The sequence below is a fragment of the Leptodactylus fuscus genome, chromosome 2 (genome assembly GCF_031893055.1).
Source record: "Leptodactylus fuscus isolate aLepFus1 chromosome 2, aLepFus1.hap2, whole genome shotgun sequence".
In the NCBI taxonomy this organism is placed as follows: Eukaryota; Metazoa; Chordata; class Amphibia; order Anura; family Leptodactylidae; genus Leptodactylus; species Leptodactylus fuscus.
Genome location: NC_134266.1, coordinates 209,191,295 through 209,214,679, shown reverse-complemented (window position 1 = coordinate 209,214,679; position 23,385 = coordinate 209,191,295). Strand labels below are relative to the sequence as shown.

At 38.2% G+C, this 23,385-nt stretch overlaps 1 protein-coding gene across 1 annotated transcript; it reads left to right on the top strand.

Moving 5' to 3' along the window:
• Positions 1-9,923: 9,923 nt before the first annotated feature.
• LOC142195561 (protocadherin-8-like) lies at positions 9,924-15,697 on the top strand. Its single transcript, XM_075265441.1, has 4 exons — positions 9,924-12,444; positions 12,558-12,625; positions 12,908-13,041; positions 14,851-15,697. The coding sequence occupies exons 1-4, from the start codon at positions 10,087-10,089 to the stop codon at positions 15,231-15,233; spliced, it is 2,943 nt and encodes a 980-aa protein (XP_075121542.1). The 5' UTR covers positions 9,924-10,086; the 3' UTR covers positions 15,234-15,697.
• Positions 15,698-23,385: the final 7,688 nt, after the last annotated feature.

Below are 23,385 nucleotides of genomic sequence, written 5' to 3'. Positions count from 1 at the left end.
CTCCTCATTGCACATCAGTGAGATGGATTGACGATAGTGTTTATTTGTGAACTCTCAAAACCTTGTTTGGATACACCTTCTTCATTACCCGACCTCAATAAGCTTGACTTTATTTCTAGTATATACCCGATTGCACCAGCCCATCTGACTTATATTTCCACTGTCTTCCATTGCTCTTGATTGGCTCAAATTTCCACGTTTAGTTGGTTGGATAGCTATCTACTGTTCATTGGACATAGTAGGCATATACATAATAAAGATTAGATATATTAGAATTAAAATTACTTACAAAATTTGCTTTCAGATGGTCTGAAATTTAGTTAGTACAGTGCACAGTACTGCTATGACTACCTAGGTTTTTCCCCTATATATTAGTATCAAGGCAATGAAAACTTAAGTCATTAAAAGGAACCATAAACTATTAAAAGAAAATCTATTAGTAGTTTTTGACTCCCTCAATCTTCTATCCTTAGTATATGGGTGATAGGGAGTTGACATTAAACATTTTCATAATGCTGATCTTATATCTTATAGCTACAATGAAAGATAGTAAAATGTTTTAATAAAGCTGTATGCCAGTGAGAAACCAAGTGTCTGATGGGAGTTCATCAACCAGGAGAGCGTTCTTAGATCTTGGCTTTAAAGACCCCAACCCTTGCCATGTGCTATTGATTGAGGTCTCTAGTGGCCTATAATATCATAAAATGTCCTTTCTGCTCCAGAAGGCACTGGAATTAGACAGAACATCATATAACATTGGAGACTGCTAGAGATAACAATGAAGAAGCAGTGCTTCCCAAACTTACTGAAAGCAGGATCCCTTCTGGGTGATGCTTCTATTCAGGACTCCCCACTAGTGTACTAAGTCATAGTTGAAAAGTCATAGTCAAGTCATAGTTGAAAAAAATAAATGCCAACTGTCTTCAGTCTCTGTTCTGCTTTCCAACTGTATACTGCCTCTGCTTTGCTTCTTCTTCTTTCATAGTTTCTCCAGCATGTAGTGGGCCCTATTTACTTATCGATCATGGTCCCTGCTCAGGGCCGTCGGCGCTTCCCCTTCTGCGGAGGCGGCTGTGAGCAGGAGCCAGGATCAGTAAGGCCCGCAAACCCCACAAACACTATAATTATACTGGGGGTCTTTTCAGACCCCCCTCAGTATATTGATCGGAGGGCCAGGGGGGTAAGGTTAACATAAAAATCACTGTTACTTACCTCTCCTGGCGCTGGAAGGCTTAAGGCTTACTTGCGTGACATCACGTGGGCCTGGCTTGTGTCCTTATGCATTGCAACGCAAACCACGGCTTAAGTGGCGTCTCTTCCATTGAAGATGGGCGACATCAGCAGGCAGCGAACTGGAGCCCAAGAGAGGTAAGTAACATTGTTTTTTAGGTTTTTATCCTCCCCTGGGTCTCCGATCATTATACACTAGGGCTGAAAAGACCCGAGAGTATAATAATTGTTCATAGGTGGTCCACAATGAAGCATAATACTGTGTGCAGGAGCCACTATGGGACATCATAATGTATGGACCCATGTCAAAAGTTCACCACAGGGCCTAGTTACATCATTGTACATGCCTCTGCTAAACAGACAGCCCTACTACCCCAACGTTTCCTCCACATACACAGCTCTACTAGTATGTTCTCCCCCATACACAGCCCTGCTACCTCCACGTTCCTTCCACATACACAGCTCTATTAGTTTGTTCTCCCGCATACACAGCCCTGCTACCTCCACATTTCCTCCACATACACAGCTCTACTAGTATATTCTCCCCCATACACAGCTCTGCTACCTCCACGTTCTTTCCACATACATAGCTCTATTAGTTTGTTCTCCCGCATACAAAGCTCTGCTACCTACACATTAGTGTTTCCGACACTTCGCAGTTCTGTCTGCACTGCAATATGGAGACGTTCACAACTTCACTCACAACCCCATAGAGGTCTTTACTTGACCCTTCAGGGTGTCACAACCCACAGTTTGCGAAACAATGTTTAATAGTGATGGTCTCCCCACAATGAGAGAGACACCTATTGGGCCCCTAAGGCTTCTGGGCCCAGGTGCAAGTGCACTGCCCCTCTTGTTACACTCCTGAGTCTTCATCTTCTCTCTCAAACTTGATATGTTGATGCCTCAGAGTTGCTATTTTGGGCTGAGGAGTGGATAGTTATGGTGTTTCTTGGGATTAGTGACATGAAATCCAGAATATATCTTCTGCTATAATCACTATTTTATCCTCAGTAACTCCAGTTCTGAGAAGTACCAGATTAACATATATATGTGATGGATAGAAGCAGCTCTTTCCAGATTCAGAGAGATAGAGTGCATAAAGCAGACTGCATCTCAAAGTAACCTTGTTAGAAAAAGGACACTCCAAATACAAGGATGTCTAGTCTTACTATTCCTTTTAAGTGTTAAAGCTCTGCTAATACATTCCATTTTCCCTAGGCAAGCAGCGCACACTGGCCTCTACATCCAGTACACTGCCGTCATTCAGCACAATGTGACTATGTGACAGCAGAGGGAGATGAATGGTGATTGATTTGTGTCACATCACTCACAGGCCAATCGCTGAGCACCTCATCCTGTTGTAAGACATCTTATTGATACATGATATCCTCCCAGCATAATCAAATAACTGAAGCATTGTCCAGCTATGACCCCAATCACAAAGTGGCCTTTTCTGAACTGCCGTCATATTCAGACAACAAATACAAGAGGCAAAATGAATGATACTTCTAATAGATATCAAATAAATTTTATTTTTAATTAGCTTTATGATTCGTTGATAAATTATAGTGATAGCTAGAATGATTATATGAAACATATCTATTTAGCTTTTAACTTTTCGACTGAAGTTCATCAATGAATATACGGCAACTTAATGAACCTTTTTACCAAGTTTTTTGATGCTAGGTTCATACTAGTGCTCAAATTTCCGCCCATGGACCCCATAGACTATAATGGGGTCCGCTGGGTTTCCGCCATTTATATAAGGAAACCGGCAAAGAGAAAAGTCCTTCGGAAACTCCAATGCAGATGTGAATCCAACCTAAGACCTGGTTCACATCTGCGTTCGGTATTCCATTTGAGGAGTCTGCATGGGAACCCCCCGAACGGAATACGAAACTCATTGACAAGCGGTGACCTTATGAAAGCTCACGGACCCCATAGACTATAGGACTGTTTTATAGGACTGTGCAATGTTATTATGACCTCTAATAATATCACATGTCTGCTATAAAACAAATACTTTGTGGTATAAATGGTAAAGGGTCCACACTCAGTCCAATCTGCTCCAAAGTGACCCCCACACAATCCAATCTGTTTCACAGTAACCACCACACAGTATAATCTGTTCCACAGATGAGTGCCCACAGAGAGGACTCTGAGTGGCACCTGTGGCACAGCTTCACCATCATGGGTGTATGGGGTTCATGTGCTTTCATAAGCTCACAGCTTGTCAATGCATACGGTATTCCATTTGAGGGTCCCCATGTGGACTCCCTGAATGGAATAACGAACACAGATATGAACCAGGCCTAGGCTATAGTGGACAAAAAAAACAAGTGTAGACTATCTATATTTTTAGATAATATAGAGAAATAAAATTGTGACCGCAAATATACTAGATTGCAAAATTATACTTAATCGAACCAATGACAGACACACAAGTAAAGTCTCATAAAGGGGGTTTTGCCATTACAGATACTTAGGATCTATCCACAAGATAGGGGATGTTTCAGATTGCTGGGTTATCTCTGGCAGCCCTATAGAAGTAAATACAATACCGGTCACTGACACTTATCCCCTATCCAATCACAAAAATGGGTTGTCTTGTGTTTTAATGTGTGAATGCAATGGTGTACATAAATAGCCATCATTCCATTCTCTTCTATGGGGATGATGCAGTGCTATATTCAGTAATCTCTATCAGTCCTATAGAGGTAAATAATGGTTCATTCCAATACCATGCACATTATCTAAAATATTGGACAAAATATCACCATGTATGGTCTCCTTCAGATAGGAAAAAAGTAGAGTAAAAGTAACCTTTCTCATGAATGATATAGTTCTAGTAAGTACTATTAGTGTAAGAAAGGGGTCGGGGGCCTCAGCACATACTCTCATATACCTCTATAAAATATGATAAAATTCTCCTAGTTTAGATAAATATTAACTGATTCTTTTCTTTGCCAGTACATTTATATGGGTCTTTTTGCCTCGAACATTCCTTCTACCAAACCACAGCTAACTGCAAATCTTTCGTATTGATTTCTTATTGTTTCTGGGGACAATGAGCCATTGTTCCTGTAAGACATCTTCTGATTCCTGAAGTAACATGAAAAAGCATGAGTAATAAATGATGTAAAACAAACTGAACTGCAAGATAACCTTACTAAAGAGCTGACTCCTGACACAATGATTTCTAGCTCCAAGATCTAGCACAATGAAACCGTAACTGTCAATAAATTGGTCGCCAGTAGCCAAGTTTTGCGATTGTAAAAGGTTAATATTGATGATAGGGTATCCGAATTGAAGTTGATGGACTGATGTGGAGACAGAATAACTATCATTTTATTGAAGACCACGTAATTATACTATGTTTAGGGGCAACACTTGGCATATATTGCAGAAAATTCTTCTGATTTATATAAGTAATATGCTTATGTATTCCAAGAAACAGCCAACACTCCAATAGACTCCAGTTAAATTCAGGAGGTACTTTATTTACCCTTACTGCATGACTTCAGCTTCTAAGCGGATCCTTTCTCATAATGTATACCTGTATTTATTAAGACCATGAACAAATAATTGGTCAGACCCTCATGATCAGTCCCGAAGATAATTAGACAGGCAACGTTCACCATTTCCGTTACTTCTATGCAAGTGAATAAAGAGATATTCTCATGTATGGCCCCTCTACATTCACTTGTGGCATACACCCGTGGACAAAATTGTTGGTGCCCCTCGTTTAATGAAAGAAAAACCCACAATGGTCACAGAAATAACTTGAATCTGACAAAAAAGTAATAACCAAACTACATCTTAACAAGCCACAAAGCTTCTGAGGGAATGTCCTATGGACAGATGAGACAAAAATCGAACTTTCTGGCGAGGCACAACAGCTCTATATTAACAGATGGAAAAATGAAGCATATCTTGAAAAGAAGACTGTCCCTACTGTGAAACATGGAGGAGGCTCTGTTCTGTTCTGGGGCTGCTCTGTTGCAACTGGCACAAGATGTCTTGAATCTGTGCAGGGTACAATGAAATCTGAAGACTATCAAGGGATTGTAGAGAGAAATGTGCTGCCCAGTGTCAGAAAGCTTGGTCTCAGTCGCAGGTAGTGGGTCTTGCAACCGGATAATGACCAAAAACACACAGCTAAAAATTTCTAAGAATGGCTGAGAGGAAAACATTGGACTATTCTGAAGTGGCCTCCTATGAACCCTGACCTAAATCCTATCGAGCATCTTTGGAAAGAGCTGAGGCATGCTGTCTGAAAAAGGCAGCCTTCAAACCTGAGACAACTGGAGCAGTTTGCTCATGAGGAGTGGGCCAAAGTACCTGCTGAGAGGAGCAGAAGTCTCATTGACAATTACAGAGATCGGTTTATTGCAGTGATTGCCTCAAAAGGTTGTGTAACAAAATGTTAGGTTAAGGGAACCATCATTTCTGTCCAGGCCTGTTTCATTTATTTATTTATTTATTTTTAATTCTGTTGAAGTGAAAAGCAAAGTCTGACTTTCATTTGTTCATTTTCATATAATTTTCATTTATTATTACTTTTGTCAAATTCAAGTTATTTCTGTGACCATTGTGGGTTTTTGTTTCATTAAACGAGGGGTACCAATGTGTGTAGATAGGAGCTTATTTTCAAGACAGATACGTATTCCAGAGGTGAGACCCTTATCCTGAGTTAGGTATTGCGGTAGCATAGTACCATTCATTCAGGGATATTGTAGCAATTATTTTTCTGTCACCTTTTCCCTTGCTCACTCTATTTCCTATCCTAGCCCTATAGGGTTGGCTCAAATCAATGAATATTAATAGTTTTAGAAATAGTTAAGAATATTTTCAGCTAGTTATCACTTTCTAAGTAGTTTGGACAAAAAAAATCTATTATCACATTTTTAAGTGGTTCTGCTCCTGGCTTTGGCTCAGAAACCTAAATCACAAACTGCATGTCTGATCCCAGCCTTATAATCTTTTGCCAGGCTGATATACTGAATACTATGTATTATGCAAGATAAAGTTGGTATTTTATTATGTATTAAGTAAGATACATTTTGGGTTTTACAATTGTGTTTCATTGCAGCAGGAAAATAAATTATTTTCTAAGCGATATTTTGATACCAAATGCTTTCCCTATTCAGAGTATTTCTTTAAAGTTCACCATCTGCTGAATATAATTCCAGAACACACAGTTTTCTATTAAGCAATGCCTGGATTACCATTTTCATGGCTAAAATCCAATTTGCTGGTCTAAATTAGGAGCGGGTTGAAGAAATTAGTGGATAACTGGCTCTTGTTTGGGAGACAACAGAAAGCTCAGCGGGGGGCAATGTTTTCTCACTTTGTCGGAGACAGTGGCAAAATTTCAGGCAAATTGAGCAGGAGGAACAAATTGTTTTGTCTTTCACGTGTCCACTTGACAATTTTGTCTCCTGTATGTTGTGTCATGGAGCTGCTGCTGACTATACAAGCAAGTGGCCATGTTTATGAGGATAATACATTTTGCTATTTGTTCAACAAATGTCAAATGCGATCGCCAAAAGATACAACATGTTGGTATATTCCAAATGGCCCACAAATGGAGCAAATGTAATATAATATAATGTAGTTAATACTATTGTTTATAATTCACCTTTCTAAGGGCCTGTAATAGTTGCTACATTTATATGTTGATAAACTGCATTGCTATCTGTAATGTAATGTGATTCTGGTGAGCACATGGGATGAGGGTTCCTTGCCATGTATGGTGCCTTTGTACTGCAGGACCTGAAGGCATTAGGTCTAATTACCTGTTCATTTGTAAGTGATTAAACTGATAACTTCAGGGTATTGTGTAAATGAATGGCCATTACTGTGTCCTGGAATCAAAGGACTTTTATCATCCAAACATCCCTCCATACCGGGGCATTAACTAATAATGACCCTATTATAGTGCTCCAAATAACAGTGGCCTACACACACAAACATGCACCTACACATATATACACACAGACTTATAAAGACTATATACATATGCCAGCAGACTATGCCTATACAAACTATACATGATTAAACACGTGCTATTTCAATAACTTTTATCTTTTGTAGCACTTTTTGGTATTTTTTTTAGGCTTATACACATATTGGCACATGTAACTCCTTCAGTTTCATATTATGGACCTAATGTCCATGTGGTCTACATCAAGATTTAGGCTCTGTTCACATGATGATGTCCACGAAAAGCAGACAAATCTCCATTTTTTATTTTGTTTGTTATGCACACATTTTTGACTATTAAAAAAATTTATGAATTTTATTAGCCATTTTTTTTATACTCAAACCCACTGCTATTTGTGAACATAGCAGCCAGTACACCATGATACAGGCATATTTGCACAAGTACCCACCATGTATTTAAAAATGTGCAGAAAAAAGTTCATCACTAGCAGACTGGCATGAAGTATACATCTGCATCGGTAATTCATTCGGGGAGTCTGCCATGGGTATCCCCCCCGAACGGATTACCGAAGGCAAGCGGTGTGCAGTGAAAGCACACGGAAAGTATAGACTATAATGGGGTACATGTACTCTCTGTAGGGTCTTTGCATGAGTCATACGGACAGGAAAGTAGATCGTTCTGTCTGCATGTTCTGTGTGGAGATCGTGTGGAAAGTGCACAGACCCATTATAGTCTTTCACTGCACACCGCTTGCCAATGCATTTGGTAGTCCATTCAAGGGGGTCCCCATACAGACTCCCCCGAATGGATTATCGACGCAGATGTGAACGAGGCCTCAGACACAAATGTAAACTATACTTATCATCACACCTTCTCCAATACACTGACATAAAAATACCCCAACTGACTGCCGCTGTTGGCTCTCTGTGAGGTGCATTGCTCCTAGGGATGACTACCTGTGTAATATGGTATCTAATGGAGTATTCCACATTTTTGTTATATAAGTTGTTATGGATGTACAATATATGCACACAGTATTTTATGGGTGCCACACAACAAATCTGTAACCCAACCATGTGTATGAAGTCTAATCACTTTTAAACCTAAAGTGATTCCTCTTTTTAGGACCTACCATGGATAAATATGTCAGAATAAAAATACACCATTTATTAATACATGTATTTTTGAAGACCAACACTTACCTCACTGAATGTCTTTCAACATGTATCAAAATATGAAATAAAGAATACTTAGAGTATTGTGTGATATTATCTTCTTGTGTTCATCATAAACTAAAATTTTAAATTCTAATCTAACATTCTGCAATACTGGAGAGATAAATATAAATGTAAAAAAAATAACAAACTGACTTGTGTTTATATCACCTAATATTTGGTCTTCCTTCAGATACAATTTTATGTAATTTCATGTATTTTTACAAGCATTTATTGGGTGCCATTTTTTAATCACACATTTTTTTTCTGCCATTGTGTTTCCGATAGAAAGCCTTTGAAAAAATATATGAAAAACACATATCTAGAGCATGCTGCATTGAACAAAAGCCATGGATCAAGAAAACAAAAGCAAAAGATGACAATTTAGGTTCCAATTTAGAAGTGATTTTTGCTTACTGCAAAATATATTGTTAAATAGTATTATATCAGATAATTTCTTAACGTAGTTAAATAAAAACTGCAGTAATAAAAATTATTTTAAAGTGAAAAATCATTCAGGCAGCATTTCGGTGGGGAATGCATAGGACGTATTGCAAAAGTAAAAATAAAAATGTTAAAAGTATAAGTGTTTCAAATAGGGTTGAGCCGATCTTGAGATTTCAAGATCGATTTTAAAATCCGATTTCCGATCATTTTCCAGCCGATCTCGATCGTGAAATTTGCTCAATCGCCGATTGGAATCCGATCTTTTCCAATCCCGATCCTCAACCCTAGTCAATGCTTCTCTATGGAAAAATTTTTAGGGTTGAGCCGATCTTGAGATAAACTCTGATCTCGATCCCGCTGGAAAAGATTGGGTCGGAATTCCGATTGCGATCGTGAAATTTACTCGATCGATGATCGGAATCCGATCTTTTCCGATCCCGATGGCTCAACCCTAGTCTCAAACCTTACATGAAATGTTATAGGATTTTTCAACACAAATTATATTTAGAAACTTAAATATATAGGGTGTTTTAAACCTTCCACCCAGAAAGAAACAATACAGAAACAAACCATGTGTCTAGCTATTGGATAACTTTTATAGAATTGTAATATAATGGTACTTATGATGATTTAATAAATAAAGATATATATATATATATATATATATATATATATATATATATATATGTGTGTGTGTGTGTGTGTGTGTGTGTGTGTGTGTGTGTGTGTGTTTGTTTAGAAAACTAAAGTAAAAAATAAAATTAATAAATACACAATAACTTATAAAGTAAAGTGCTACTTTATTTATTGAAGACTTATGATATAAGGTAAAGCGTATTTGACATTTGGAGATGACTTGCTTTCCTGAAGAGCTTGGGTTTGTTGAGATGTCACAAGATATAAGTGTGTATTAGTTGGCTTCCAACTGAGATCCCTGTTAATGACAGCCTCATTTGCTCAGCTTCACTGACCATTTGTCTAGGAGACACAAGAGATTGGTGAAAGGCCAGGCTAATTTACATATCCTTGAGCATATAACCTGAGGAAAGGGATGGGGCCAAAACAGTTTTCCCGCACTCTCCTGTCCTGAACACAAGGGCTACTTAACAGGATTGTGCTGAGTGACTTCACAGCTGGAGGGCTTCACTTATGCTACATTCTTCTCTGCATGACAAGACATCAGGACTTTTAACCTTGCTGCTTGAATTTCTATAACCTGCAGGAAAGGAGTATTGAGAACTAAAAATGTTGGACTGTTTAAGTGTCCGGGCTATGCTGTTGCTGAGTTTGATGACTTCATTATCCTTTGGGGAAATCGCTCATTACTACATCTATGAAGAAGAAGCTCCAGGAACAGTAATTGCGGTTTTATCAGAGCACCCTATGTTTAACTCCACCGAAATATCAGCTACCAATTTCCGTCTCATGAAGCAATATAACAACTCTGTTATCCATGTCCAAGAGAGTGATGGGCAGCTGACAATTGGTGAAACTATAGACCGGGAACAGATCTGCAGACAGTCCCAACATTGTATCCTGGCACTGGATGTGATCAGCTTCTCAAAGGATCAATTGCAACTCATCAATGTGAAACTGGAGGTAAGAGATATTAATGACAACCGACCCCATTTCCCCAGTTCTGAGATGCATGTGGACATTTCTGAAAGTTCTTCTGTGGGAACTCGAATTCCTTTACAAATAGCAATTGATGAAGATGTTGGGACAAACTCTATCCAAAACTATGAACTCTCTGCCAATACTCCTTTTAGCATTGATGTGCAAACCAGACTAGATGGGGTGAAATATGTGGATTTGGTGCTGATGCAAGAACTGGACAGAGAAAGTAAGTCTGCATATTCATTGGAACTGGTGGCTGTGGATGGTGGAAGCCCACCACTTTCTGGCAATACAGTAGTTAATATTCATGTCCTGGACTTCAATGATAACAGCCCTGTTTTTGAGAAGAGCACTGTCATTGTAGACATCATGGAGGATTCTCCTGTGGGATACATCTTACTAGATCTCAATGCAGAAGACCCAGATGAAGGTGCAAATGGAGAAATTGTTTACAGTTTCAGCCCTCAGGTCTCCCCAGAGGTACGTCAACTCTTTAAACTTGATCCTAAATCTGGAAGTATAACTCTTCAAGGCAAAGTTGACTTTGAAACTAAACAGACCTATGAGTTTGATGTACAAGCTCAAGATTTAAGTCCTAACCCATTATCTGCCACCTGTAAAATAACTGTGAACATCATTGATGTTAATGATAATGCCCCAGCTATCACTATCACTCCACTGACTTCTGTGGATAAAGGCATAGCCTATTTAAGTGAGAACTCTGCTAAGAATAGCTTTGTGGCATTGATCAGCACCACTGACAAAGATTCTGGGTCAAACAGTCAAGTTCACTGCACATTGTATGGACATGAACATTTCAAGCTAAAGCAAGCTTATGATGATAGTTACATGATAGTCACCACCTCAACTCTTGATCGTGAGAAGATAGCAGAGTACAACCTGACCCTGGTGGCTGAAGATCTAGGGATCCCTTCACTGAAAACCATCAAGCAATACACCATCAGGGTGAGTGATGAAAACGACAATGCTCCTCAATTTACTAAGCAAATACATGAAGTGTCTGTCCTTGAAAACAATCATGCAGGTGCTTACATCACTACACTGACCGCTATAGACCCTGACTTTGGACTCAATGGCAAAGTATCTTATAAACTAGTTGATACAAAAATATTGGGACAATCATTATCTACATTTGTTGCTATTGATTCAGAGTCAGGTGTACTACGAGCTGTAAGGTCTTTGGATTATGAAAAACTTAAGCAGCTGGACTTTCAAGTAGAGGCTTCTGACAATGCTGATCTACAACTTTCAACCAAGGCAAAGGTGAAGATCACAATAATGGATGAAAATGACAATGCTCCAGTGATAACATTCCCCTTCCTGGACAATGGATTGGCTGAAGTTATGTTACCAGTCAATGCTCCACAAAATTACTTAGTTTTACAACTGAAAGCCACAGATAAAGATGATGGACTGAATGCTAAGCTGATTTACTCTATTGTACAGGATGACCACAAATTATTCACCATGAACAAAGGAACTGGTGAGTTAACATTAACCAGGAAAATCGACTCATTGCAAGATAAGGACTTGAGTATTGTCATTGCAGTCTATGACAGTGGAAAGCCTCCTTTGCATTGCAACACAACTATAAAATTTATTCTCACTGACTCATTTCCATCCAATGTAGAGATAGTTATTATGCAAACAGAAGAACAGCACCAGATAGACTTGTCCATAGTCTTCATTGCCATGCTAGCTGGAGGCTGTGCCTTGCTCCTATTTGCCATTATATTTGTGGCCTGTTCTTGTAAAGCTAAATCCAGCAATTCCAAGACAGACATCGAAGACCAAAGGATGATAGTAGAAGGTAAAACACAACTACTGAGTACAACTAAGGAAACCCAATCAAGTTCTTCTATCTCTCAGTCTGAGTCATGTCAGCTGTCCATCAACACTGAGTCAGAAAACTGCAGCCTATCATCTGGATCTGAGGAGTGCAAGGACCCCCCGAGTGCGCCACATGTAAGTAATAAGTAATCACTTTATTTCTCTCAATTCTGTCCTACAAATACCCTAAGTCCATCATACTTTAATTAGATATGAGCAATATTTAATTGTATATTTTCTTTTCTCAGAATTCTGATTCTGCCATATTATATCATTCATCCAAGTGGCAAAGGGACAACTCTTCAAGGAGCATAAGGTAAGAGCTACTACTAATGCCAAGATCCCTTACTGTAATAGCGTATGTCTATTATTTATTAGAGTATTTGGCAGATTTCATATACATATGTTGACTAGTGAACTGTGGCTGCATGAAGTATAAATCATTTTTCTAGTAGTAATGTTTACTATGTGGAGTCTTACATACATTTTTACTCATTAAGAATTAATTCAGATTGAATTATGTGTTACATAAATGTATATTATATTTATTATACATTTATTACATGTTTTATATTTGTATACTTCTTCTATTTTGCAGTATAAGTTCTCAAATTGAGCAGTTAAGTACAAAGGACAGTGGCAAAGGAGACAGTGACTTCAATGACAGTGACTCTGATGCTAGTGGAGACAGCAGGAAAAAAGACTGTGATATAACCCCACAGAAACAAAATGGTAAGCTCCAAACGATTTTCTTGTGTTTCTGTTTTTTTTGCTGAGAAAGGGCATAGAAGAGGACTTAGAAAAGGATGACTATACTCTAGACTATGGGAAATATATGCAAATCTGTTTTCCAGGATGTAATTAGGAAAACAGTGCCTCTGTTCGTTGCCTCTTAGAACAGCCCCCTCAACATCATGCATGACTTGATGACATCCAACAGATCGAAACTGTCCACAGCTGGGAATCTGTTCCTTTTGGAATAGAAATAGTAGTTTGGCAATAATCCCTGCATCATTTTATTAGGCTTATTGAAAAAAGTCATGCATGATGTGGAGGGGGCTGTCCTAAGAGGCAGCAAACAGAGGCACTATTTTCCTAATGACATCATGGAAAACAGATTTGCATATATTTCCCATAATCCCCCAGTGGATGAAAATGGCTTATAAGTCTCTATATGCATGAAAAGGTGCCCACTCCCTAAGGAGTGTTATTATTCCCTGACCCTATACTCTAGACTAGTAGATAGATATACACAGTCATATTAGGAATCATTGTAAGACCGCCCACTGGACTCCTAAGCCCAGTATGAGCAGAAATGTCAATGGATAGTGCCTCTAATGGTTAAAGGGAGTATGTCCTGAGTAAATTACCTATTGCCTAAATCAATTTTTTATATTTATATTTTTATATTTTTAAGACAGTTTGGTTATTTTGTTTTACATTTACCATGTTATTATGTATAAATAAAAAAAAAAAAAATCTTAAAAACTCCTGCAGTTCCAACTGTGGTCACTAAGCCTAGACATAAAAAAAACTAGAAGAGCATCTATTGACTTCTATGAGAGAGTTTTCTAGGCATGTTCTGTGACCTCTGCAGATGTCATTGTGCAGAGAGGAGAGTAAATAGGTGAAATCACCTACTGTGACTGGTGGATTCTGTATCTATCTATCTATCTATCTATCTATCTATCTATCTATCTATCTATCTCCTATCTATCTATCTATCTATCTATCTATCTATCTATCTATCTATCTATCTGTCTATCCACAAAAGAGAAGCACTCCAACATGGTGTATCAAATCAAGGTGAATTTATTTAATGTCCAAAAAGTTTCTTGCTTGACATAGGCTCTGAGGAGCTGAAACATTGAGGACATGAAATAAGTTCACCCTGATTTGTTAAATCATTTTGGATTGTTGCCTTCTCTTTTTGGATAATTATGTGGAATTGATACCTGGAACTTTGGGCTGAGCACCCATTCTTTTTTGGAGCGGCTGTGGACTTTCTATACAATATCTATTATATCTATCTATTGCCAAATCCTGGACAGCACCCTATGCTTATACTGGTGTCTTATATATAATCTATCTATCTATCTATCTATCTATCTATCTATCTATCTATCTATCTATCTATCTATCCATCTGTCTATCTACACATGATCATCAGTATGCTGATAAGAGATGTATCTGCTCCAAAAACACCACCCACAGAAAACAAATTAGAATAAAATAATTTGGCCTAGTGGTTAATGGCAGTACTGCAGGATTTTTAGGATTTAAAAATACAGATTAAAGACAAGAAGGATTTAAAAACAGAAACCCCCCCCCCCCCCATCACCATAAATATTTAAAAACTTTAACATCAAACTTTATTTAAATTATATTTTTTTCTGGTGATACATTCCTTTTAATGAGAATAAAATAATTATATTTTCTATTTTTCAAAACGGAAATTAAACTAAATAAAAATGTAATTTTTAGCATTTGGAGCATGGCAAGTAAATCTAAATGCACTAACAAAATCCATTTATTTTTAAGGTTCTACAAGCAATGAAAATTCATCAACATACCAAAGTCCAGCAAGTCAATTTGGTCATCAAAGCAATAAAGCTCTCTATCCTGGAAATGTGACCATGCAATATGAAAAGGGATATTCTATGTCTTATTCTTTAGTCCCAACTTATTATAACACATACCACCATCACAGAGTGCCCAACAAACATATCCCCCATTATACAATGAAAGACTCTTACTGTAATACCAACAGTATACAAGATAAAAGGATGCATGGACAATGTGACCGAGACTTGGTGAGCAGACAGACCACCCTCTCCCCACCAAGACTGTACAGAAGATATCAGGAACCAAGTTACAATCCACCAATCTTATTACAACCAAGTGAAATAGCGACAACCTTTTAATGTTTTGTGTCATTGTAAAGTGGAATCCACTCAAAAAGCCATCTATAAGAAGACCACCCCCCAACCTAGTTTAGATTTTTCTGAGATGGATTTAGAACTTTGCTGTATCCTATGTATATTGTCTGTCTTATTTGAGGGGACTGCCCTTGTAGGAGACAATTTATACTGCAATTTTAGATGGTTGTCTCAAAGAGGTATCACTGTATATGTTGTGCTAGGTTGCAGCTTATAGAACATAATCATAGTTTTGGCAAGAATCTGTCACTTACAAGTATCAAAGTTGCATTGTGTGGAAAGGTGCAAATGATATTAGTTAGTAGATTCGCCATGTGAATCTATGTTGCTACGTTTTAATATCCCAAGACCCTTTTTAAAGGGCAAAGATCCTCACTGATGCAATTGTATCATATATAGAGATGGCCAGATATTCTTTTATAGTATCTATCTACAAATGATGAATTCAAAAGCACTCCCTTAGGTTTCTAGAAATATGGAACAACATCTACATATTGTACAACTAGTTACTGTATCACTTATTATGTAAATATGCCCTACATGTGGCTTGTGTATATCTTTATTTGTATATACTGTTGAATTTTATGTAAATTATTGAATTGTTTTTCAATAAATATTTATTTTGGAAAGAATTGCAATATAGCTTTTCTTTGTGGATATTTTGGATTAATTATCATTGTCTATCAACCATGAAATGATTCTCTAAAGCGTCACTAGTATGCTTTAAGAACAAGCATCAAACAATTGACAGTGCTCACTTTTTTGTTAAGTATTAAGTCACTGAGGTATATCAAGAAAGACAAGGACATATTTCAATGATTTCTTCAGTCAGAATTCTGAAAGTTATCTGTCCTTCAAGTGCAATAATGAACGAAAAGCACTGAACAGGACATATGACAAAGTAAATTTCAGGTATATGCTCGCAAAGTAAGTCTGTATTAGATTATATATATATATATATATATATATATATATATATATATATATATATTATTATATAATATATATATATATATCTATCAGGGATATTTTGAGGGAACCCTTATTTACTTTATTGTGTAAACCTTGACCATTCCTATTTTAGTGTAAATTTTTGCAAGAGTTCTGATAATTTTATTTGTTTATGAAAAAAATATGTTTTCTTCTTTTTTTCTCAACAGATTTGTACAACATGTTACTTGGATCCATAAACCATTGTTTGATTCCAAGGTACCATTCAATGGCCTGTTGCAGGAAGTCTTTATGAATACCGAATTAAGAATGTTGACTGTTATACCGTATATTTTTGTCTATCCTGCTTATGTCAGCCATATTTTCTTTAAAACAGACTGAATTCTTTAAGGCCGGGGCCCCACGGCACGTAAACGTCGCGATTTGCCTGCAGCGGAGACGCTGCGGGAAAAATCATGGCATCGTACAGTGCAAGCAAAGTGGATGGGATTCATGCGAATCCCATCCCCACTTTGCGGAAAGGATCACAGCACGGACACACTGCGATTTGCAAAGCCGTAGCGGCTTTGCAAATCCCAGCGTGTCAATTATATCTACGGAAACACTGGCGGCTTTCCCGTAGATATAATGTTAAGAGAAAGTCCGCAGAGGAAAACTCTGTGAACTTTCTCTTAAAAGCGCTGCGGAAAGAACCGCAATGTGTTCACACAGCGGTTCTTTCTGCAGTGCTTTAGTGCTGCGGATACGGCCCGTGGGGTCTTAGCCTAACTGTGGTTTGTTGTTGGTGTAGACTTTTGGCCTAGAATTAGTGGAGGTAAAGACCATCATCTCTATGTGGTCCAACGAGTGTCTGTGATGGCAGACAATTGCTTGGATCCTTTTATATAGCAAACTCCAAAATATGTTATTAGTATTGTAGGTTGGTAGAATCGTATACTTCCGTTTACACTCATGGCGCTTAAATAGAAGTAGTTATTATTAGTAGTTACTCAGATACTTTTTGATACCTTCAAAAAAAGCTCATTGTGAAATATCCTCAACTGCTTTATCTTTGCCATTTAGCTTTATGGGAATTATCCAGTTGTACAAGTGTAGTAGGAGAGATCATGATCCTTCAATCTCTCTTACATCGTGTTTATGGTCATGGCACATGGATAACTCTGTACACCTGTGCGGTTGCATATTGGAGTCGTTGTGATGGTGCTTGGCTCCTGTGAACACGTGAGATAGGCTGTGTTCCTTCTAACAATGTTTGTAATTATGTTTTTGCAAAAGTATTTAACTATTAATTCAATTTTCTTATTGGCACCTGTGTTTTATTGCCATCTTTATTACTATGACACTTTTTATATACACTTGTCATCACTCATGATGAATTATATATACAATGAATAGCACAAGCACTTGTCACTTTATATACACTTGCTCTTTATAACTGAAGAATATTTTTACATGAATTTGATATATTATACTTAATTCATATGATTTTGAACATGTTTGAGCATATCCTGTGATGTACTATAAGAATATTGATTTTGGTTTGCTTGAGAAAAGGTTGGGGCTGAACTGTAATGTTGCGTCAAGGGGGTAATAAAGTCTATTTATTTGCATCAATTTTATACTGCTGCCTCTTTTTTACTTTGCTAATTTGGTAGTTTGGTCGTATATACACATTTTTTTAATACAGAAAGGAGCAAACAGTAAAGCATACATCCACTCCTAGAAGTATTCATATAGTATGGTTACATAATAAGCATAGGTGTGAAAACAATGTAATATAATGTGAAATATAGAATATGCTCCATCATTTTGTATTAGTGGCCATTTTTGGGAGGCCGCTCTTGCTCTTGTAATTCAATACAGGAGCATACTGCAGGCGCCGGAAGTTGGACCAACAGAAGAAGACAGAAGAGGCGGGGTTGCAGCTGAAGATGTAGGCGGCGCTGGAGTGAGTTCTCGGGCAGCAGTGGAGGTGGAGATGCTGCAGAGAACTTATTTGCATACCAGTTAAAACCGATATTTCTAAGGAACGGCACCATGGAGACCACATCTAAAGGTAAGAGACGAATAGCCTTTCTTAAGGCTATTCCGACATGGTAATTAGAAAAAATGCTTTAGTGGTAGAATCCCTTTAAGCTATACCAGAAACTGCTCAGCAGGAATTTACACCATGTAAACAAAGGCAGAGAATGCCAGCAGCAACCAGTGACACCCAGAAATCACTCCAAACACTGCTAAAGATATATGGGTGTTAACTTATTAACCCATTACTAGCACTAACAGACCTTTCTTAAATAAAAAAAAAAAAAAAATTACTCGGAAAACCCCTTTAAGTAGTTCATCTCAGTATATAAATATAATGCATCACCTCAATAACGCAATTCATGAAGAAAAATGAATATCTATAAATAACACAATAAATGTCTCGACTTCTAAATAATACTACTCCTATCTAATAAATCTATCCGAAAAAGTTTAAGCGCATGAATCACCGATATGAAAATGGAATGGAACAGGAACTTCTTATGTATCGCTGCTTTCTATGGCAGCTTTGTCAGGGGAAAGAACTACTAAAAATAAATCTCTCTAAATATAAGTACTTAATGAAAAACCATAAACAGCTGTTTCGTTGGCATGCAATAACTGATAACAAAAAAAAACTGCATGGTGATGATGTCCTACAATATCTCAAAGAACATAATGTGCATGTCATTTACCAACATCCCTACCACATGACCAATGAAGGCACAAGCGTATATATAAGCCCATATGTTGCACAACACACACCAGGAACGGGGCACATTCATCAACATATGGCACATAAATGCAAATGTCATGACATCAGTTTACCCCATGTGACCACTGAGGTCCAATCACAGGCCTCAGCAATGACCTCAGGGCTTGTGACATCACCTAGGAGGTTGGAAGAGAGTGATTGTCAGATGACCAAGAGAGGCGATGGAAGATGAATATAACTATTATACAACAGATACAGTTACAACAGTGTACTATAGTGTCACCTCAAGTCGAACTTATTCAAACCGAAACAAATCTTTGGGCCGAGCCATCTGAACCTGAAACAAATCTTCAGATGTTCACCCATCTTTGGTTGGTTTTGGCAGGAAAATTATATTGTTCATCTGGGTAGTAATGGGAGGGTTGTGATATAGGCAAACAACGAAAATGTGTATGCTGGGAAAAATGACTTTTCTCGATGTCCTCTGTATCAGCTTGTGTGATCAGACTGGTGTAGAATGAGCGTAAACCCTTAGTTTGTAGTCTTTATTAGACCTCCATGTTTGTGGACTTCATCCTTTGTGTTTTTCTTATTGTTATCTCTTCCACTACTTAACTCATGAAAAGACACAGTTTACATTTTGCAGTATTACATTTCGATGACTTCCCTCCCTTGAAGTTTAGCATTCTAATAATTACTTTGGTTAGGGGTACGACTTGTATGGTACTACATGGGTACACATATCATAATATTTTTGTCTTACATATAGTGTCCAATGTACATACATTTACATATAGTTTAATTTAGAATTCATTGCGGCAAATTTGATAAGACTGGAGTATCTGGCATAGCTTTCCATTGCATCTCATGCCAGAAAACTAGAAAGTGAGTTGCAATAAAGTCTGTTGGACTGAGGTACAGATCTTGACCCTCTCCCATCCCCACCCACACTGCCCATATGCCCATGTGGCCAGTAAGTCTTGCACCAAACGTGCAGCTAAGTATTATTCCTCTGTGCCAGTTTTCTTGCATAGAATGAATGTAGAATTTGCCCCACTGTATCTTTGACTTTTCACTACAAAATTTTCTTGGAACGTTTAAATATAGTAACTAACACTTCTTGAAATGATGGTATAAATGCTTATTTAGAGAGGCGTAAACTGCTTCAGATAAAAAGTCGTGACATTTGGTACCTTCCATGCAGCCGCAGAGGTCAAATCACAGGTCTCGGTGGTGATATCAACCAGGAGGTCAGAAGAGGACCTAGGAAGAGTGTCATCTCTATTCTTAAATCAACATTTCTACATATAAATTCTCACAGATCTGAGCTAAAACATTTAGAATTCTAAAATAAGTTATGTTATTTTTTACACCTTCTCTGGGTCTCTGAAGAGACCCCAGAGTACAATAATTTTACTTCCGGTTCTACTCAAACAAGTTTGCAATGAAATAAATTGGAGGCTCGACTCGTCCAAACCCAAAACAAAGCAAATCTTAAGAGGCTTGCCCATCTCTAGGCTTATTGTCTTGGATTAAAGGATAAAGATAATCAATTATGAAAGACACAATTTATATGTTTCATTAAAGGAAACTTGTAACATGGAAGATACAGTGTAATTTGCAGGCAGCATGTTATAGAGCAGGAGGAGCTGAGCAGGTTGATATATGGTTTTGTGGGAAAAGATTCAGTATCACTTGTCAGTGAAATGTACTCTATTTATGCTTAGTAGTCAAGGAGGTGGTCCTATCAGTGATTGACACATCTCTGCATAGTCATAGTGGTTCATGAAGATCTATTATTTCTTTTGGGAAAAATCTCATTGTTTTGTAGTTCAGGATGCTTTTGGAATACTTACATTCTGTATGACTTCCCAGTTCTGGACAACTCCAATACTATTGTGCACTTGTGGTACCAGGAAGGTTATAGCAGTACTGGAACAAACATCAGGGACAAAACCATATCACTGACAAAACTGGGTCTGAGTCAGATTACATGGTAATATTTAGAGATGAGCGAATACCGTTCAAATGAATAGGTATGTGATTGAATACTAAGGTATTCGAAATATTTGTATTCGATCGAATACCACGTGGTATCCACAGTAAAAATATGATTCCCCTCCCACCTTCCCTGGTGCTTTTTGGGGTTTGTAGTACTAACACGCTCAGCTGAGCTATTCCTTAGTACTAATAACATGTTCAGCTGGGCTATTACACTAAGGAATAGCCAGCTGAGTGTGTAGGAGATGTAGGAGAGCTGGCAGATATGCAGCAGACTAACACGCTCAGCTTGGCTATTCCTTAGTACTACTAACACGCTCAGCTGGGTTATTACACTAAAGAATAGCCGAGCTGAGTGTGTTAGTAGTACTAAGGAATAGCCAAGCTGAGCTAGTCGTGTTAGTACAGGAGGAGTAGCTGGAGGGATGGTTGGGTGTAGTGCAGAGCTCTTTCATCTGTCCGGAGTAGCCGGACTAACCACACGGCTAGCTCCGCTATATCTCGCTTTAGAAATGCATTGACCAGCGTTGATTGGCTAGTCTACGGCATTCGGCCAATCAACGCTGGTTCTGCCGGAGGAGGCCGAGTCTAAAATCGAACCAGAATGGAAACTGCTGTGGACCGATTTTAGACTCCGCCTCCTCCGGCAGAACCAGCGTTGAGTGGCCGAATCCCGTAGACTGGTCAATCAACGCTAGTCAATGCATTCCTATGCGAAAAAGTCTGCTCCGGCATATCGCAAGCTGACAGGGGATCCCGACATAATAAAGGTATTTGATGCCCCCAGACATGCTTCCCCTGCTGTCCCAGTTGCTTTCCATGATGTTGGCATCATTTCCTGGGGTGTCATAGTGGACTTGGTGACTCTCCTGAGTCGAATGGTGGGATCCCCTGTAGCGAAGCATTTTCTCCCATAGACTATAATGGGGTTCGATATTTGATCGAATAGTCGAATATTGAGCGGCTATTCGAAATGAATATCGAATCTCGAACATTTTACTGTTCGCTCATCTCTAGTTATTATCAATGTAAGTGTTAACTATTCTTTGTTTGTATTAGTGTAGGAGTGCTGTCAGGTTTAAACATCACAGATATGCTGCCTCACTCCATTGTATCAATAATTTCTAATCTAATCTGATCACTGAGCTTCCTATTCTATTTTCCTATTGCTATGATTCTATTGCTTGTAATTATAAACTTTTCAGAACTGAGTGCTCTGTATGATGCAGTAACGTGAATCACAGATCCTTCCCTATATCCACCATTACCGCAATGCCTCATGTTCTATCTTATAGCACCTCATTTATTGAATTATGACATTAGTACTGTATGGTGTCCACCTACCAGTTTCTGTTGTCTGAGAGGCTGTCAGCTGATGACAGGTGGAGCAAGAATGTCACACTTGAAAGAAATGGGTCTCTTCTGTATGTTTCCTGCGCAATACATGCGGAATTTGCCATTTCAGTGTAACCAGTGTAACGGTGTTGTTAAAAAAACAAACAGTTTGGACTATTCGGTTCGAACCCGGCTTGTAATGAATCAGTTCACTCATCTCTATCACCAATATATGTGAGACAAGCCACTCTAATATGATAATAGAGCATGTATTCTATGCCTGGATTTAATGGAGTAGATCTAATGATATGAGAGCTTCTCTGTTATTCATTGCTTTGACAAATATGTCTCTGTGCTGCTGAAAATCCTCAATTTGGGCTGAAAGAATGGTGCAGTGCAATGACAGAGCAGTGAGATCTGAAGCTCTCTGCTGCCATCTGCCAGTCATGTTCTGTATTACACAACACAGCAAAAATAGCCAAATTACTGTAAGTATAAAATTAACCTATGCTTTGTCTGTAGCTAGAGAAACATAAGTATGGAGAAGAGATTTGCTGTGGATTTTTACCTAAAACTAGCCATATGTTTATTAGTTATCATTTGGCATAAGTCAGTAGCCAGTGATATGGTCCTGAACTTCATAACAAGTTTTGGTAATGTTCTAATATATATATATATATATATATATATATATATATATATATATATATATATATATGTATATATACACACACAGGGGTGAACCTACCTATTTCGCCACCCGAAAGGGCCACAAAGGGGGTGGGGCGGATCGAAGATGGCGTGGCGGAGCGGCTTAAGCAGGCAGAGAGCAGGCAGGGAGAGGCTGCTCCAGCGGCCTTCCCAATCCTCCGCTCGGTGACGGTGACGCTAAGCCAGTCCAGGACAGCTTGTCCTGGACTGGCTTAGGTAAGCAAAAATGCCGCCCTCCCTGTGGCCCTGGCGGTCGCTTCAGGTCGCCTCATGGGAGGTGCGGCACTGTATATATATGATAAGATAATCCTTTAATAGTCCCACAGTGGGGAAATTTCAGCATGTTACAGCAGCATAGTAATACAGATACAGGATAATAAAAACAGTAATATATTACAGAAA

What these genes read in the sequence shown, in the direction of transcription:
- LOC142195561 (XM_075265441.1), top strand. Translation starts at nt 10,087, where the DNA reads ATGTTGGACTGTTTAAGTGTCCGGGCTATGCTGTTGCTGAGTTTGATG. An exon ending in ACCCCCCGAGTGCGCCACAT is followed by an intron (nt 12,445 to 12,557) that starts GTAAGTAATAAG and finishes TTCTTTTCTCAG; the next exon opens with AATTCTGATTCTGCCATATT. An exon ending in AACTCTTCAAGGAGCATAAG is followed by an intron (nt 12,626 to 12,907) that starts GTAAGAGCTACT and finishes TCTATTTTGCAG; the next exon opens with TATAAGTTCTCAAATTGAGC.